Consider the following 18,841-nt stretch of genomic DNA (forward strand, 5'->3'; position numbering starts at 1 on the left):
CTGGTGAAGTCAAAGGAATACCAGCTTGTGGGCTGTTTAACGTGATTTATGTTACAAGAGCTTTGTAAATAAATGTTTAGGATAATCTAATATGAACATGCCTTCATGCTCTATTTTATGAAACAAGGGTGACATTTTTCAATGGGCTTTCATTTGTTTGGATATATAGTTAGTTCACTTTCTATTTAGAAGACCTGACAAAGTGTTTAGATTCCAGTAACACATTTCCTTTTTTCTTTCCTAGAATTTTCTGCCTCTTTTACTAAATGTTTTAAATATAAGGGTGTGTCTTTATGTGAGTATGTAAAATGTGAAAGGCACTAACTGTGGAACATTTTCATGTTATCTTTATCATTATATCTGTCTCAATGTGGTCTGATGGAAATGTAATTTTCATCAGAAAGAATGCTCTTCAGTTGTTTATTGTTTTATGTTCTCTTGCCTTTTATCTCAGATACAAACCATGAATACAAATAATGGTCACTGACATACAGATCTTCATGAAAAGTGATCAAAAATTCAAAACCCAGTATCAAAAACATGCCTTGTTAAAATAAAATAAAATATTTTGTTGCTAAAATGAACAAATTAACATATTATTAATAGCTCTGAGCATTTCTTTGACATGGAATTTGCCTAATAAAACCTATTTAATTCATTAATTAAAGTTCCTGTGTTGCTGTCGGTGATTTGGGGAATTTCTGGTTTTCTCTTACTAGAGCATGAAATTCATTGCATGGCAGAGGGATCTGCTCACACATTTGTATTCTGATATATTCTAATCAGATCATGTTTTGCTTTCTTCCTGCTACAGTAATAATTCTTATTATAATCATTGCTTGAAGGACATGTTGAATTTGAAATCAATGTTATTCCAACAGAAAAAGTCATCAGGGTGAGGAGGTCTTGATTAGTATAAATGGGGATGTTTTAGGTAATGATTCTTCACTTCTCTGAGTAAATATTCGGAGCAACTTTATTCAAACTAGCCAAAAACTGGAAACAGAGAAACACCTTTCAATGGGTGAATGGTGAGCAAACTATGCGATACTACTCAGCAACCAGAAAGGAATGAACGATTGCTACGTGCACCACTTGGATGGACTGGAAGTGAATTATGCAAAATAAAAAGGCCAGCCCCCAAATGTCACTTACTATGTGATTCCATTTATATGATCCTCCTGAAATAACAAAATTACAGGTTAGGGACTGGAAGAGAGACAGGTGGTAGGTGTGACTAAGAGTAATAGCACAGTGGTGATAGAACAATTCTATCTTGATTGTAGTGGTGGCTACACAAAAGCTACATGTAAGAAAATTGCATTGGACTACACACACACACACACACACACACACACACAAGTGACAAGTGCATGTATAAGTGATGGAATCTGAATAAGCTCCGTGGATGGTACTGATGTCCATTCCCATAGTCATGGAGGGTGTCAACACTGAGGAAGGGTGAAGGGTGCATGGACCTTTCTGTACGTTTCTTTGGAACGTGCTATGAATTGTTTCGTAAGTAAGGGTTTTAAAAGCAGACGTGATAGTGTAGTGAACCTCCATGTACCTACCACATGCTTTCACAATTCCCAATTTATGGCTGATCTTGGTTCATTTTACAGCTTCCCCGGTGGCTCAGACAGTAAAGAGTCTGCCTGCAATGCAGGAGACCTGGGTTCAGTCCCTGGGTAGGGAAGATCCCCGGAGAAGGAAATGGCAACCCACTCCTGGAAAATAATCCCACGGACAGAGGAGCTTGGTGGGCTACAGTCTATGGGGCCGTAAAGAGTCGGACATGACTGAGGGACTAAGCACACACATTGGTTCATTTGGATCATCTACACTTGCCTCTCTCTGATATTATTCTGAAGCAATTCCCAGACATCAAAGCATTTTATCCATAAACAATTCAGTAAAAGAATCTTTACTTTTATATGTAACTGTAACTGTGAGTAATTTTTGTATGATAGGCATCTAATTCCTAGCGATTTTGCCTTCTTAATCCACCAGGTTTCATTACCTCAATTCATACATTTATAGAATTATTTTTTTTTCTTTACAGGTTTTCCTTTTACATCTTTCTTTCCTTTCTTATCTTTTGGAGAATTCCTTCCCTTCTTTTGCAATTTTAGCAGTTCTTCAAATTTCCCAAGTCCTCTGCGTACCATCATTCCACGCCACCAAGCCTGAATCTGAAAATAAGAACAGCAGCAGCTCATATCACAATGGACTGGAGACGGTTACAGCTCTTTGTTCTGGTATGCAATATGTGATTTTCAAAATACGGAGAATGGAATATAGCTAGAACGCTAAACCTTATCTTCCCTCTTTCTCAGTTGGCCAGTCATCCAGGCAAAGAATTTTTAAAGTGTTTGGTGCTTTTACATGCCAGGCATGGTTCTAGGGAAACAGCGGTTGAATTACCAGTATCACTGAGTCAGTGGAGCTCACATTCCAGTGAGGGGAAAAGACAATAGACAAGAAGCACGTGACTGTATAATTGACAGATGGTGCCAAGCGCCACGGAGGTGACAGGGCACAGCAAGGGAAATGGGTGTGCCGGTACTCTGCCTTCTCTCTTGTTCTGGGACCACCTGTGCTCCCACCTACAGGTAATTGCCACTTGTTCTATTTTTTAAAATTTAACTTATTTTATATTGGGGACTAGCCAATTACTATTGTGATAGCTATAGGTAAACAATGAAGGGACTCAGCCAAACGTATACAAATATCCATTCTCCCCTAAATCCCCCTCCCACCCAGGCTGCCACATAATATTGAGCAGAGTCCCCTGCGCTATTCAGACCTCTCTTGCTCTTGAGATCTTCTTTCCTAATACCCACTCAGGAACATCCCTTCTCTAGTAGACGCTTCATACCTGCCAGTGGCTCCCCATTTCTCTCAGAATAAAACTCAAGTCCTGGTCTCTTGCCTTCTGAGACAGCCCATGCTTTCTCTGTGGAGTGTTTCTCCCAAGGTCTTTTTCCCCTTTTGAGACCAACAGCATTTTGTCTGTGGAATGTGTATACGTGTGTGCTCAGTCAGTTCAGTCCTGTCCAGCTCTTTGCAACCTTGCGGACTGTAGCCCACCAGGCTCCTCTGTCCGTGGGATTCTCCAGGCAGGAATACTGGAGTGGGTTGCTGTGTTCTTCTCCAGGGGATCTTCCCAACCCAGGGATTGAACCTGTGTCTCTTGTATCTCCTGCACTGGCAGATGGATTCTTTACCACTGCACCACCTGGAATGTGTATCTCTCTAAATAAATCCACTTCTTAAAAACACAAACAAAAACCCAAAATTCAAGTCCTTGCATTTGCTTACAAAGCCCTATCAATTTTCCCCCACCCTCCGGACCTCTTCACTCTCCCCTTGCTCACTCACTGCAGCCGCGCAGGCCTCTTTGCTGCTCAGATGCACGTAGGCACCATCTCAGCTCAGGGCCTCGGCCTTTGCTGCTTTCTCTGCCTGGAACACTCTTCCTAATATTCAGATGGTTCATGCCTCCACTTCTTCAAGAACCTGCTTGATTGTCGTTGCCATGAACTGAGCTATGTTTCCCCCAGTTCATGTGTTGAAGTCTTAAACCCCAATGTGCTGGTATTTGGAGACTGGGCCTGGTAAGGTAATGAGGTTTAGATAAAGTCCTAAGGCTGAGGTTCTCATGATGGAATCAGTGCTCTTACAAGAGACAGCTAGCTTGCTCTCTCTGTCATAGGAGGACACAGTGAAATGGCAGCATCTGTGAGGCAGGAAGGGAAGCTCTCACCATGCTGGCACCATGATCCTGGACTTCAAGCCTCCAGAACGTGAGAAAATAAATTTCTGTTGTTCAAGCCACCCAGTCTATGATATATTGTAATAACTGTCGAGACAGTCAATCTCCCAAAGAATCCTACACTGACCATCTCATTAAACTGAAACCACTATAAACCTTTTTTAAAAAAGATACAAATGAGCTTATTTACAAAACAGAAATAGATTCCCAGACTTAGAAACCAAACTTATGGTTACCAGAGGAGAAGGGTGGGGGAAGAGATAGATTGGAAGTTTGGGATGGGCGTGTATACACTGCATATTTAAAATGGATAACCAACAAGGACCTACTGTGTAGCACAGGGAACTCTGCTCAATGTTATGTAACAACCTAAATGGGAAAAGAATTTGAAAAAGGATATTAACACATGTATGTGTATAACTGAATCACTTTGCTGTAGACCTGAGATTAACACATTATTAATCAACTAGGCCCCGATATAAAATAAAAATTTAAAAAAAAGGAAGAAGAAGCTAATAGAGCAAGATCAGATGGAAGGAGACTAAATAGATTAAGTGGCTACTTTAGTAGTCCAGTGAAATGAGCAGTCTGAACCCTACCAGGTATTCCTATCTAAATACATGTTTTGATCAAAAAATAAAATAAAATAAAACCCCTATAATACACACACACACACAACTTCTGGCAACCTCAGTTCCCCTCAGCTTGAACTTTTTTCCAATGCACTTAATCACCTTCTAACATGTGATTATGTTAGAAACAACATAATCACTTTCTAACATCACTTAGAAATAACTTTCTAATATATATTATGTGTTACACTTCATGTTCTTACTCTCACCACATGAAGCTTTAAGCAATATGAGGACAGAAATATTTGCCCATTTTGTTCAGTATTGTATTTCCAGTGCCTAGAACAGTGCCAGGTACATAGTTGCAGCTCAATAAATATTTGTTGAATGAATGAATGAATGAGGTGGGTAGAGGTATGCTGTTTTATATAACGGGGCTTGAGGACAGGTGTATGGATATTTGAATAGAGACTGAACTAAGTGAGGGCCACAGTCTTGCCCACACCCGGTGGGAAGCACCTCTGGACAGAGAGGCAGGAGCACGCATGAGCCTTGGAGTAAAGCGAAAATGGGAAGGATGAGATGGAGCCTGCAAGCGGCAGACCAGCTAAGGCGGTGCCTTTTCAGGGAAGGAGCAGTGCCCAGGAGAGGGATTCCGGAAACACGCAAGGCTTTTTATGTGTTAAGACTCAACAGAGTTCAATTGTGTGCCACTTACTCTGGTCCACAGAGACTTTCCAAGCTTGTGCAGGCCTGGATGGGTTGGAAGCAACTCATTTCCAGAGCTTCAACTCTCACCCGTCCCCCTCCCTAAAATGTGTCTGCGGAGGAACACAACTGCTGACCCTCCAGTCCCATAGCGAGTCCCACCGCCCCTTCCCAACTGGCCGTTTGGCAGCCCTTCACCCATTTGAATCTGACCAGGGTGGGTTGCCCAAGACTCCAAAAACCTCGGGGGCACTGAAAAAGGGGTAATTCAAAATAGCAGTATAGATGTTGGCTCTAAGGACTGGGTAACCAATCCTTTATAAGAGAGATGGTTTCCAGCTCTTTGCCTTTGAGAACATTGAAGTTGATTTGTCAGTTGAGAGCCTGCTATCTAATTTCGGGGAGCTATATCTGGAAGGAGTTCAGAGATGTGTGAAGCACTGCCATTTAAAGCAAAACAATACAGGCAAACAAATTGTTTCCATTCTTTTCCTTGTCAACTTATGAATTTGAACAAGCTTTCTCAGTATTTCCTCTGTAAATTAAAAAATAGGAATGGAACTGATGCCAAACCCTATTTCATTCTAGCAATAAGTAATATTTATGCAAGGACATATAAACTCTTAAAAGTCCTTTGGACTGCAAGGAAATCAAACCAGTTAATCCTAAAGGAAATAAACCCTGAATATTCACTGGAAGGACTGATGCTGAAGCTGAAGCTCTAATACTTTGGCCATCTGATGTGAAGAACTGACTCACTGGAAAAGACTCAGATGCTGGGAAAGACTGAAGGCAAAAGGAGAAGAGGACAGCAGAAGATGAGATAGTTAGATAGCATCATTAACTCAATGGACATGAATTTGAGTAAGCCCTGGGAGATAATAAAGGACAGGGAAGCCTGCCTTGCTGCAGTCCATGGGGTCACAAAGAGTTGGACACAACTTAGCAATTGAACAACAACAACATATAAACTATGTGAAAAAAATCTTTCCAAAAATCCTATATATCAAATAATTGAATATCAAATTTTATACTAGATTTTATATTGTTTTGGTCAATTTTATACTATTACTAATTGCACAGACTCAATCCAGAATGTTAAAATGCTATGATCATAGAAAAAAAATTTAATTTACATAAAACTTTTGTAGCCTAGAAATATGAAAGGTGATCTATAAATTATTTAGATTATATACATACACACACATATTAAGGTCAATTCTAAAGGAAAAGTGGAATGGAAATACATGTTCAAGAAGAAAAATAAATGACAAAATTTTTGCCTGTAAAGTAAGAGTTTGTTCAAATATTTTGTAAATTGATGTTTACTGATATCAAAGCAAATCCTTTGCAATGACTAAACTTAAACTCACAAAAAGGTCTAATATCAATTTTAAAATGTGCAAGGGGGTACATTGTTCAAAATACTTCTAGGAAGTATCCTAAAAGTAGTAAGTAATTTCATTCTTCCAGTGTAGTCATCCCTGAGTATATACATACTAAAATTAATATTTCAATATAAACTACTTTTCTTTTGTATTACAGTTTGGGCATTATTTTGATTTATTAGAATTCTGTGTGTGGTAGTTTATGTTATCTATGAGTCTAATTTTAAAAGAGTAAGGGAAGTTTCATATAATACTTATTAGAGAAGGGAGGGTGTTGTTAGGTCTGATTTGATTGAGGGCTATTGATACAGGGTCTTACAGACCAAAGACTAATTTTTATTCAGGGTAAAATGGAGAGTTGTTGATTTCAGCAAAGTACAGCAAGATCTGACCTAGGTTTCAACAGCGTAGGTCTGACTGCTCAGTAGAAGAATATATACGAAAAAAAAAAAAGAGAGAAGAATATATATGGTAGGGGAAGCAGGCAAGTAACAAGGGACACTAGTTGGAGGGCTAATGCAGTCATCTGGGTGTGAGATGCTGCAGGCTTGGACCAGCCGAATGGAGAATACTGAATACTGATTGTAATGGACACATTCCTGGGCTCTGGGGTATCCTTCTGTCTCCACCGGCTTAGTGGGTAATGAGGATCTTAACCCTTTGATGCTATGTTGGTGGCAGAGCAGAACTCTGGCCTCTAGACCTGTGCTCCACAATGCTTTCATTTTTAACTTTTCAGTCTTATCTGAGTTAACATAAGCCTTTCACTCCAGTGACTAGTCCAACAGTTTTAGATCATTTGGGGGTTTGAAGTTTTGGTTTCTTTTGCCTGTTTGTTGGCTTCTTATCTGACAAAGAGAAAAGGAACAGAAAAGACAAAAAAAAAAAAAAAAAGCTAGGATTTTTGTTTAAAAATCTCTTGCTTAGGCCTGGGGATGTAAAAGTATTCAATAAGTAAGAATCACAATTCTCAAAATGTAGATGTGTAAAGAGCAGCCCTATAGAATAATCTGTTAAGTTTAGCAATACCCTACTCCGAGCAACTGTGATTATGTTATCCAAAATCATTGCTTATTTTACCTTTGTTGCCAATTCTTTCATATTTCTCCTTTCTTTAAGGTATTCCCATACAGCCTCAGTGCCTTTGGTACACACTGACATTGGGGGTTCTTCCATGGGGTTGCCCGTTAGTGTCAGAACTTTTAGATTCACTAGACTATCCAAATTCTCCGGAAGATAAGTGATCAAGTTGTCCTCGAACCGTAATTCTTTCAAAGCTGAAATTATTTTTTAAAAAATAATGAATATGTCTTAAAAACTAGCAAAATTAAAGCATACATTGCTTAGTCCAAACACTTTAAAATGTTTATTTCCTGTTAGACCATGTAACAAAAAAATTTAATGTTTTATAACAACTCAGAGTTGTTGAAGTCAGTGTAAATAAGTGTCAGAGACAGGAAAATAGTAAATACTAAAAAATGTTGAGAATGTTCCATTCCTCCAGAGATTAAAGACAGAATCAGGAGATGACTAAGGAGTGTCACAGATCCAACCCTGTGGCCATGCTTTTTTTTTTAATTTATCTTTTGCTGCGCTGGGTCTTGGTTGCTGCATGTGGGCTTGCTCTTGCTGCAACAAGTGGGAGCTACACCCTAGTTGTGGTCTCTGGGCTTCTCATTGCAGTATCTTCTCTTGCTGCAGATCACTGGCTGGAGGGAGCTTGGGTTTCAGTAGTTGTGGTACATGGGCATACTTGTTTGTGGGATCTTCCCAGACCAGGAATTGATACCGTGACTCCTGCACCGACAGGTGGATTCTTAACCACTAGACCACCAGGGAAGTCCTGCTGCTAATCTTGGAATGTCCCATGAGTAGGCAACAGAATCCACTCATATTCCTTCATCTTTCTTTCATTAAATAGTCACAGTTTGAAAATATATCTATAAACCTGAAGATTCAGCACAATATGGCAAAGAAACATTTTTTTAAATCTGGTTCTAGGAGGATCTCAGCAAAAACCTGTTTAGGTTTAGCCTAGTGGAAAATCTTTGCATATTCAAATATGAATGATGTATGATTTTTCATGGCAATCAAATAGGTCCACTCCCAACCCCCCAGCCCCAACTGCCTTGCTAATTTTATTACTCTGGGTCAATCCTTTTCCTTTCTTTCGTAAGTGACTTAGTGATCTAATGCAAATTTACTACAGGACCCCCAAGCCCGAATTCTGGCAGATAATAGGTATTCAGTAAGTTCTGGTTCACAGTATAATGGCTATGAGGATGAATGCCCATCTTCATAGCAGTTGATATTTTCTTTTCAATTCCCAGTAAACTAACTGCCTTTGTGAGGCTTTTAGCTGTACCAGTCAGGTACCTTGCCTTCCCTGTATCACCAACTAAGAAGCTCTGCAAGGAGATTACGGGGTAGGTCTAAGCTCTCAACATTGAAAAGTGAAGTTGCTCAGTCATGTCTGACTCTTTGCGACCTCATGGACTGTAGCCTACCAGGCTCCTCCGTCCATGGGATTTTCCAGGCAGGAGTACTGGAGTGAGTAGCCATTTCCTTCCCCAGGGGATCTTTCCAACCCAGGGATTGAACCAAGGTCTCTCACATTGTAGGCAGAAGCTTTTACCATCTGAGCCACCAGGGAAGTCTCCTCAACATTGAGACTGATCTTTAGTAGTACAAGGATGCCTTCCATCATGGGAAATGCTAGTCAAACTCCACTGGGTTGTAGATCTACAAAGATTTCTCACCTTGTGCTTGGCAAATAGCATCCGGGAGTTGCTTAATTAGATTGCAGTGGCAATCAAGAATTTCCAAGTTAGGCATTGATCCCAAGGATACAGGCAGGTACTCGAGATGATTATTCTCAATATACAGCTCTTTAAGATTCTGAATAACAGAAGAGTATGTTATCATACCATAATAAAAGAATTATGGTAACTAGAATCACCTGTGAGTTCCCATGTTCTTTCAATGGGAATATTATTCATTAGGATTAAGGGGAAAGCACATTTAAAGAGTCATCAAAAAAATATAATTATTCTTGAGATAAGCCATTAGTCATGGTTCCCAGGTATGTAGGGAAAAGAGAACATGGGAATCTAGTGTTTATTTGTTTCACTAGAACTTAATGCAGAAAAACAATTTGGATCATTTAACTACAAATATAATTTGTTCCCTTTTAATAGCTAATTATCTGTGGCAGTTGCTATAGAACTGCAATTGCCTCAGTTATCAATCCAACATCGTCCATGTGGAAGTAGCCAAAATGTACAGAGAATAGGTTGACTATTTTCAGATTCACTGGGTAAAAATTCAATGTTTGCATTTCACCCTAAGATTCTGGAGAGAGTGGCATGACACGTACAAGGAGCAAATTGATGAAAGGAGTTCTGTGAACACAGAGCAAAGGAATGAAGAATTAGGAATAGGTGAGAAGGACCTGTGCTGTGCCTGTCATTACTCAGGTCCATGACTGGGAGCTTTGTAGTGGCTTACACCTACTTTATTATTATTAAAAGTGTAGCACCAGGAACATGAAAAAATCATGCTTTAAAGCATGCATACATAAAGACACATTGGTATAGCTACTTTGAATAATGTTATGTTGCTTTGCTGGGGTTTAGTGCTGTGGACCCATCTTCAGCATGAACCTGTTGCAATGGTTAAATAAACCATGATATGCTTTCCACTATGCAGGAAGGGGAATCAGACTCTCTCATGCAAAATGCAGATTCCTGGCCACATCATCTATATGACACTGTAACTTCAAAGTAGTACAACTTTCAGAGAATACTTTTAAAAAGTGGAAATTAACTGGAGAGTGGTATGGCTCAATTTTTTAAATAAAACATGAGTATGCCCTGACATATCCAAGACCAGTCACAATAAAATGTTCTTCAAGTGTGGATCCTGTGGTTGTTCAGGAAGACAGTGGAAGCCTCAAAGTGTAATAATGACTTCTTGTTGGGAGCTAGAAATCTAGTATAGATGATTCCACATGCAACCTGTGAGAAGACAACCATGTTTTCTCAGTATTAGCCAAGGAATCGGTGGGCGTATACTTCTTTGCCTGCTCCTTTGGGGAGGCTTACCTCTAGTCTCTTAATGCATTCAGGCAGATGGGTAAGCTTGGCTCCCTCATCTTGGCCAATGTATAACTTCTCTAAAGATGCTAAAGAAAGGATCTCTTTCGGAAATGAAGAGAACTGATTTCCCGTTAGTCCAAGAATCTTCAGTTTCGATAGTAAACCGAAGTCTGAAGGTAACTGGAAAGATTTCAAAAAGATAAGTTTCAGATCAGGATTATTTTTAGAAGAAAATAAATTGGGCTTTTAGTTTTGAGGAAGATTTTTTTTTAAAGGGAGCAATTTAGCATCTCCTGCAGATGCAAAGCTGGCCCATATGTTTGCATCTATAGTATTTGTACTTGTAGATCCAAAGTCTGGAGTTCTATTTTTTCCCCAACCTCTGTGCACTTTACTTTCATGCTCTGGATAAAGTTAGAGCAATTTTTAACCTATGTTATTGCGAATTTTTCAACTATGGTGTAGCAAATGCTGGACACTACTGAAAGAAAAAGTACAAAGCTTATTAGTATATTATTGCAACTATAATATTCATAATTAATTCAGTTATTGGCACTGATCAATTTAGTGATGTGACATCCATCCTAAAAGGCTTTAGGTCAGCAATTTTGAAACTTTAGTTAAAATACCAGTTGGAAGGAAACAATGAAGACCATTATAATCATATCTTCTGCCCTGCAGTGAATCCCAAGGCTATGTGTATTAGGCAGGCATTGCACAGATTCTCAGACTTTCAGAGTTGGAAGGCCTTAAAAAGCTCCCTGTTCTTACCCTCTACTATGGTGGTTGGATATGTTCCATAGCTAGCCATCCAGCTCTTATTTAAACACTACCTCCTGGGATGAAAAGATCATTGGATGAAGGCCACTCGGATTTCCCTCTCCTGTCAAAATCTGTGTCACTAATCCATCCCCTATTGACATCTGGCTGGCCCTCTGGAACCACATGGAAAATCTCATTCTTTAAATACAGGACACAATCACCCTACTGAATAAGTTACACAGATACCTATTTTCTTGCAGGAAAAAAAGGCCCAACTCTGAATGTTAAAAACTTAATTCACTTTGAAACACTTCTGTTGCCTGGCTCTATTCTTCACTGGGCAACCTTTCCTCACAGGTCCCTGCTTAAACCTTGGCTTTCCTTCCACCCATTCCATAACCTGCCATTCTATTTTTCATGAGAATGGTTAGTAGAGTTCAGCTCAACCCAAACTCTCCCTAAATGGGTGGAATAGGTAAATAATTAGTGAATAGATTATCCCCATAGTAGGCTTTCTTTTGACCTATAGGCAAAAGTTTCAAACACTTGGAATAAACCGTAAGACATTTTCCTCTTTGTTATGTAAGGTGAGGGCTCATTTTTTTAAAAAGTTATAAAACATTTTCAGTTTTATTTACATCTAGAAAAAGAAAACTCAGAACAAGTCAACGTCCAGAGAAACTGATGTTTAAGCTTTCCTTCTTGGCTATTTCAAAATTCTTCAACAGGCCCTTAGATTCCTTCAATGCAAAGCATCTGCATTTAGTGCAGTCCTAAATAACAGGGAAGGACTTATCAACCTAACCACCTCATTATAACCCAGTTATTTCATTCGTATTGCTATATTCTCAGCCCAGAGGATTAGCATTTACTTTTTCAAAAGCCCACTGAATATCTAAAGATTTTTTTCCCAGGATATTCAAGAGCCAATAATTAATACCATCATAGATAGTCATATTATAGCAGAAATAAATTTGGATGTACAGAAAGCCTGCAGAGCGTCAGGTGAGAACAATTATTGCTGACAGTATAACTGAGCTGTAGCCATTCTGAAACCTGAGTTTTCTCCCTTAATAGTGTGAATGTAAAATGTTGCCTGCCAAATCAGTAAACAAAGGACGTAGCAACCATTGAGCCACTGCAGCCACTGGACCATGAACCCTGAGGGAACTCAGGATGGGAAGAACAGAATACTGGCCTTAGATAGCTAAGGCTCATATCAAAAGAATGATTTCAATGACGTCATTGAAATACATGATTTCAATGAACCCAGACTCCTGCATCTTCCCATATATAGAAAAGTACTGAATTCATTAACTTGAGAATTTGGTTTTCTTTAGGGATGAATGTTTTGTTTTGTTTTTGTTTCTGGACTGCACCTGGTCTTAGCTGTGGCATGTGGGATCTAGTTCCCCAACCAGGGATCGAACCTGGGCCCCGTGCATTGGGAGCACAGGGTCTTAGCCACTAAACTACCAGGGAAGTCAGAATTTGTTAATTAATTTCTTTAATTAACAGTTAAATCATTTGAAGTTCTGACTACGTGTTCTTTGCTGTGAAAAGTCCTACATCTCCTGGCTCCTCCCTTATCTCTGTGGAGCAGTCCCTCTGAGCTGAGAGGCTGCTTTCTGGGCTTAAGTCCTCAGTTCTGTCCACCAAATAAAACACAGTTCTCAACTTTTAGGTTGTGCATCACTTTTTCAGTCAACAATAGGAATGGACCATACACATAAAATCCATCTAGGTATATATGAAAAGTCAGCTATTTTTGCCTCCAACTAGGCACGAAAAAGCTACTGTCTAGGCTTCAAGTGCCAAAAATCCATCCGGTAAATTTGGGGGTGGAAGAGAGAAGAAGCTGGCTTAAAGGCCATGTGTCATTAGAGAGAGAAATGATTGGGAGGTTCCTAGAGGGACTGGAATAATAGGAAATTCAGAAAGGAGGACAAAAAACACAGTAATACCATCATAAGAACTGAAGAATCATAAGTACTGGTATATGGAAATTTCCAAGTTCAACATAATAACACTGAACATATCCATGTTTCGATGCAGTCTGACTTGCAGTAAAGCTGGGTACTGGATGAGGCTAATCTTTGGTGATGGACAGGGTGGCCTGGTGTGCTGCGGTTCATTGGGTCGCAAAGAGTTGGAAACAACTGAGCGACTGAACTGAACTGAACTGAATCTTTGCTAATCACACACACATCTGTGTGTGATTCTCTCCTCCACCCTGACCTCTTAAAAAGTCTCACAGGAGAGGATTAGGTATCATGCATGACTCAATAGGATTTAAGTGAACTGTGTTATATTTCCCAAGGGCACTTTATATTCTGATACTTTCACTCCCACTGTGGAATGACAGACTGTGCTCACTGTACCAGGAATTCTTACATCGGAAGAGTTGGGGATGGGCAGAGGGCTTCTCATAGAACCTCTAAAATCCTCCAAGATGGGTTGCTACCTATAATAAGTCGAAATTAAGTGCTAGATTCTCTTCTTAAATCTTAAAGTAATCATCAAAAAATTTACTTCCAGTTTTGAAACTCTCTAACAATGAGGAAAACAAAACAAAAAAATCCCAAAGTTCTAAAAGTTGAAAATCAAGTAAAAGATTCAAAAAGAACAAAAAACAACTTTAAAGCTAGGACTTTTATAATGTAATGAGATACACATTGAGAGTGTTGCTCACAACCAGGAAAAACAGACATGATATTTGGTTAGCGGTGTTGGTTTCTAAACCTTCCATTCTTTCTCTCCAGAATAGTCTTTTGCTTTTAACAGAACTCTGTTCTTTCAAATTTTCAAATATTAAAAAACAATAAGGGGCTTTCCTGGTGGTCCAGAGGTTAAGAATCTGCCTTTCAATGTAGGGGACATAAAATATGTGTTATATGTTGTGTATGTAGTTTTGTGTGATTAAAGATTTCTATGTGGCACAATACTCTGCAATTAGGTGCCTTATTTTTTAATAAACATCACAATTTTGAGATCTATCTACATTGGCACATATAACTCCCATTCACTTAAATTATTGTATAGTATTCCATTTTATAAATATACCACAATTTACTTGCAAACTCCTCTCCCAACTGACATTCACATTATTGCCCATAAGCCATGATTATCAACAATACTATGATGAATATCTGCACACACCACCCTGCACACACATGGGAGAGCTTCTCTGGGGACTAATCTGGTTTTGTGGATATCTGATTTTGGAACATTAGGGCCTAAGGTTGCATGTGTCGGAACTCTGGAAGATGAACCCTGCAGTCCAATGCTATGGACTGGTTTTCTGACTCTATCAGGTACAGGTGTGTGGCCTTGACACATTAAAAGCCCCATGCCTCATTCTCCTCCTATATCATTGAGGATAATATCACTAACATCAAAAAATCATTGTGAGTAATGTGTGCAATTTAAGAAAAAAATCATGCAGGTAGTCACAGGATCTCAGGAAGGAAAGCAGAGTGTGATAAGACAATATGACTGTATTACAAATGTATAAATTAATCTTCCTCCCAATAATCAATAACTCCAGTCTTATGAGAAAAAAATCAAACAAATTCCAATAATGGGGGCATCCTACAGCATACCTTGCCAGTACACCTCAATACTGGCAAGGTCATCAGATACAAGAAAAGCCTGAAAAACTCTCATAGCCAAGAAGAGCTGAGAAGCAAAAACTAAATGTAATGTAGAAACCTGGATGGAATTCTGAAGGGAAAAAGATTAGATCAAAACTAAGGAAACATGAAAAAAGCAACAGAGTTCCAGAAAAATATCTATTTCTGCTTTATTGACTATGCCAAAGCCTTTGACTGTGTGGATCACAAGAAACGGGAAAATTCTGAAAGAGATGGGAATACCAGACCACCTGACCTGCCTCTTGAGAAATCTGTATGCAGGTCAGGAAGCAACAGTTAGAACTGGACGTGGAACAACAGACTGGTTCCAAATAGGAAAAGGAGTGCATCAAGGCTGTATATTGTCACCCTGCTTATTTAACTTCTATGCAGAGTACATCATGAGAAACAGCTGGACTGGAAGAAGCACAAGCTGGAATCAAGATTGCTGGGAGAAATATCAATAACCTCAGATATGCAGATGACACCACCCTTATGGCAGAAAGTGAAGAGGAACTAAAGAGCATCTTGATGAAAGCGAAAGAGGAGAGTGAAAAAGTTGGCTTAAATCTCAACATTCAGAAAACGAAGATCATGGCATCCGGTCCCATCACTTGATGGGAAATAGATGGGGAAACAGTGGAAACAGTGTCAGACTTTATTTTTTTGGGCTCCAAAATCACTGCAGATGGTGACCTCAGCCATGAAATTAAAAGATGCTTACTCCTTGGAAGAAAAGTTATGACCAACCTAGATAGCATACTCAAAAGCAGAGATATTACTTTGCCGACTAAGGTCCGTCTAGTCAAGGCTATGGTTTTTCCTGTGGTCATGTATGGATGTGAGAGTTGGACTGTGAAGAAGGCTGAGTGCCGAGGAATTGATGCTTTTGAACTGTGGTGTTGGAGAAGACTCTTGAGAGTCCCTTGGACTGCAAGGAGATCCAGCCAGTCCATTCTGAAGGAGATCAGCCTTGGGATTTCTTTGGAAGGAATGATGCTGAAGCTGAAACTCCAGTACTTTGGCCACCTCATGCGAAGAGTTGACTCATTGGAAAAGACTCTGATGCTAGGAGGGATTGGGGGCAGGAGGAGAAGGGGACGACAGAGGATGAGATGGCTGGATGGCATCACTGACTCGATGGACCCAAGTCTGAGTGAACTCCGGGAGTTGGTGCTGGACAGGGAGGCCTAGTGTGCTGCGATTCATGGTATCGCAAAGAGTTGGACACGACTGAGTGACTGAACTGAACTGAAGGAAACATGGATAAATTGTGGACTTCAGTGAATAAAAGTGTATCAATATTGGTTTATTAATTGTAACAAATGTACCATAGTAATCTAAGATGTTAATTGTTGGGGAATCTCAGTGTGGAATATATGAAAATTCTCTGAAATATGTTCTCAATTTTACTATAATCTGAAGCTATCCTAAAAAAGAAAGACTTTAAATAAAAAGTCATTGTGAAGGTTAAATGTGATAATACACAAAAAACATTTAACCCAGTGACTGGCACCTACATACTGCAAATAAACATCAGCTACCATTATGATTACTACTGCTATTCAGGCAGGAAAGGTAATATGAATGATGACCTTGGAGAGATCTGTCAATCCCGATTTTCACTCATAAACTCAGCTCGAATTTTCTGATGTTTAGACACGGAACCACACCAATGTAGGGCCGGGCAGCATAGTGACAGCCAGGAGAGGAATCAGTACCTGGCATATCTTATTATCATCCAGGGCCAAGACTTCCAAGTTCTTCAGTGAACAGATCTGCAACGGACAATGTTCCAGAAAGTTCTGGCTGAGGTCGAGGAACCGCAGGTTAGCCAGGCGCCGGAAGGAGCGGCGCAGCACCCGCAGGCCGGTGTTGCGCAGGTAGAGCAGGAACAGCGAGGTCCACCTGCAGAGGAGGCGCGGCATCTTCTCCAGGTGGTTCCCACTCAGGCCCACCTCCGTCATCTGCATGAGCTCGCCCAAGGTGTGCGGGAGGGTGTGGAGGCGGTTGTAAGAGAGGTCCAGCACTGATAGCCTGGTGCACCGGCCCAGCGACTCCGGGAGAACAGCCAGGCTGTTGTAGGACACGTAGAACTTCTTCAGCTTCGTCAGGTTCCCGATCTCTTCCGGGATGACCGTGAGCTTGTTCTCATCCAGGTCGATGATCTCCAGGTTGTAGAGATCACACAGCTCCAGAGGGAACGCTGCAAATTGGTTATGCTTCAGATGGATCTCCCTCAGTTTGGTCTGGTTCACTATTTCCTTGGGCAGAGATTTCAGGCGGTTTCCGGCCAGTCCGAGCAGCTCGAGATGGTGAAGGAGTTTGCAGATGACTACAGGGATGTCTGCTAGGTCGGTGTGGTAGAGGCGGAGCTCGCGGAGCTGGCGGATGCCACTAAGCACAGGCAGGGACGAGGCTTCCAGCGGGTTGTCGCTCAGATCCAGGCCCTCTAGGTTGCTCAGCCTTCCCATCTCCGGGCATAGATTCTTCAGTTTGTTCTTGTTCAGGTAGAGAACCCTGATCTTCCTTAAATGCTGAATATCCTCGGGGATTTCTGCAATCAGGTTGTTTTCCAAATGCACTTCCTCTAATTCTCTTAATGCTAAAATGTCTGCTGGAATAGTAAGCAAGCTCTGATTTGAAGCGTCAATGAAAAATATCCTATCAGAGACCTGCTGTGGATCACTTTTCTGCTGAATTCTAGATGAATGTTCACCTTTTGTGCTGTCACTTGACATTATTCTGATGGAAAGTTCAGATATTCAAAATCTGAAATATTGTGATAAGAAAAATATATCAGAGTTTTACCTGTCACCAGATTTAGTATCCTTAAGAGAAACAAAATTAAAATCTAGTTGATGAGTGCTCACGGTGAGACAACATAAAATGTAGGGTTTTGTGTTTCATGTTGGAAGATAAATCGAAGTGTAGATTCCTCTTTCTCCTAACCTAGGTTGACTCAATTAAGAAAGGACTGTCTGGTTTGTCTAATTTCAGTTTTTAGAAATGCCAATTTTGATTTTATTTTCAGGTTGGAGGTATAGAAAGCTGCAAAAGATCATTGCTCTAAAACACTGAGAAAACACTAGGATAAATAGCATTTTTAAATATTGCATTTGGAGGAGTTCCCTGGTGGTCTGCTGCTGCTGCTAAGTCGCTTCAGTCGTGTCCGACTCTGTGCGACCCCATAGACGGCAGCCCACCAGGCTCCCCCGTCCCTGGGATTCTCCAGGCAAGAACACTGGAGTGGGTTGCCATTTCCTTCTCCAATGCATGAAAGTGAAAAGTGAAAGTGAAGTTGCTCAGTCGTGTCCGACTTGGCGACCCCATGGACTGCAGCCTACCAGGCTCCCCCGTCCATGGGGTTTTCCAGGCAGGAGTACTGGAGTGGGTTGCCCTGGTGGTCTAGAGAATTCCAGGCTTTCACTGCCGTGACCCGGGTCCAATTCCTGGGTGGGGAACTGATCTCTTGCAAGCCATGCAGCCAAAAAACAAAACAAAAATTGCATTTTCCCTTAAATCCGGCATAAAGTTGTAGATATAAAGGCCCACAGAATTAAATTCAAGAGATGAACTGCATTTCTAAATCAGGAGAGACCAGTGGGCATTTTTGTGCCTGGTGGAACTTTAAAGTTTTAGGACTGGCAGGTGGACAATCAGGCTTTCTGTAGGCATTGGTAACAGCCATGTGTGAGTTGGTATGATGGATTAGAATCTGTGAAACCAAGGGTAGTTATCAGTTAGATCCATTAAACTATAACTTGCTTAATAAATAAAAAACTAACCTGTCTTCACTGACCAAGCTCACTTTGTTTTGTTTTTTAACAAAAAGCATTGCGTAGCCTAAACAATGTTAACAGACCCTTCACCACCACTATGGATAGTATCTCTCACTAAGAGT

At 40.3% G+C, this 18,841-nt stretch overlaps 1 protein-coding gene across 1 annotated transcript; it reads right to left on the reverse strand.

The window, feature by feature from the left end:
* Positions 1–945: 945 nt before the first annotated feature.
* On the reverse strand, positions 946–17,678 carry LRRIQ4 (leucine rich repeats and IQ motif containing 4). Its single transcript, XM_052649868.1, is given in 9 exon segments — positions 946–996; positions 2,064–2,195; positions 7,527–7,723; positions 9,206–9,344; positions 10,550–10,723; positions 16,659–16,811; positions 16,813–17,058; positions 17,060–17,152; positions 17,154–17,678. Coding segments are annotated over 9 exon segments (1,710 nt in total).
* Between the last annotated feature and the right edge of the window lie 1,163 nt (positions 17,679–18,841).

The sequence above is a fragment of the Budorcas taxicolor genome, chromosome 1, assembly GCF_023091745.1.
Source record: "Budorcas taxicolor isolate Tak-1 chromosome 1, Takin1.1, whole genome shotgun sequence".
Lineage (NCBI taxonomy): Eukaryota > Metazoa > Chordata > Mammalia > Artiodactyla > Bovidae > Budorcas > Budorcas taxicolor.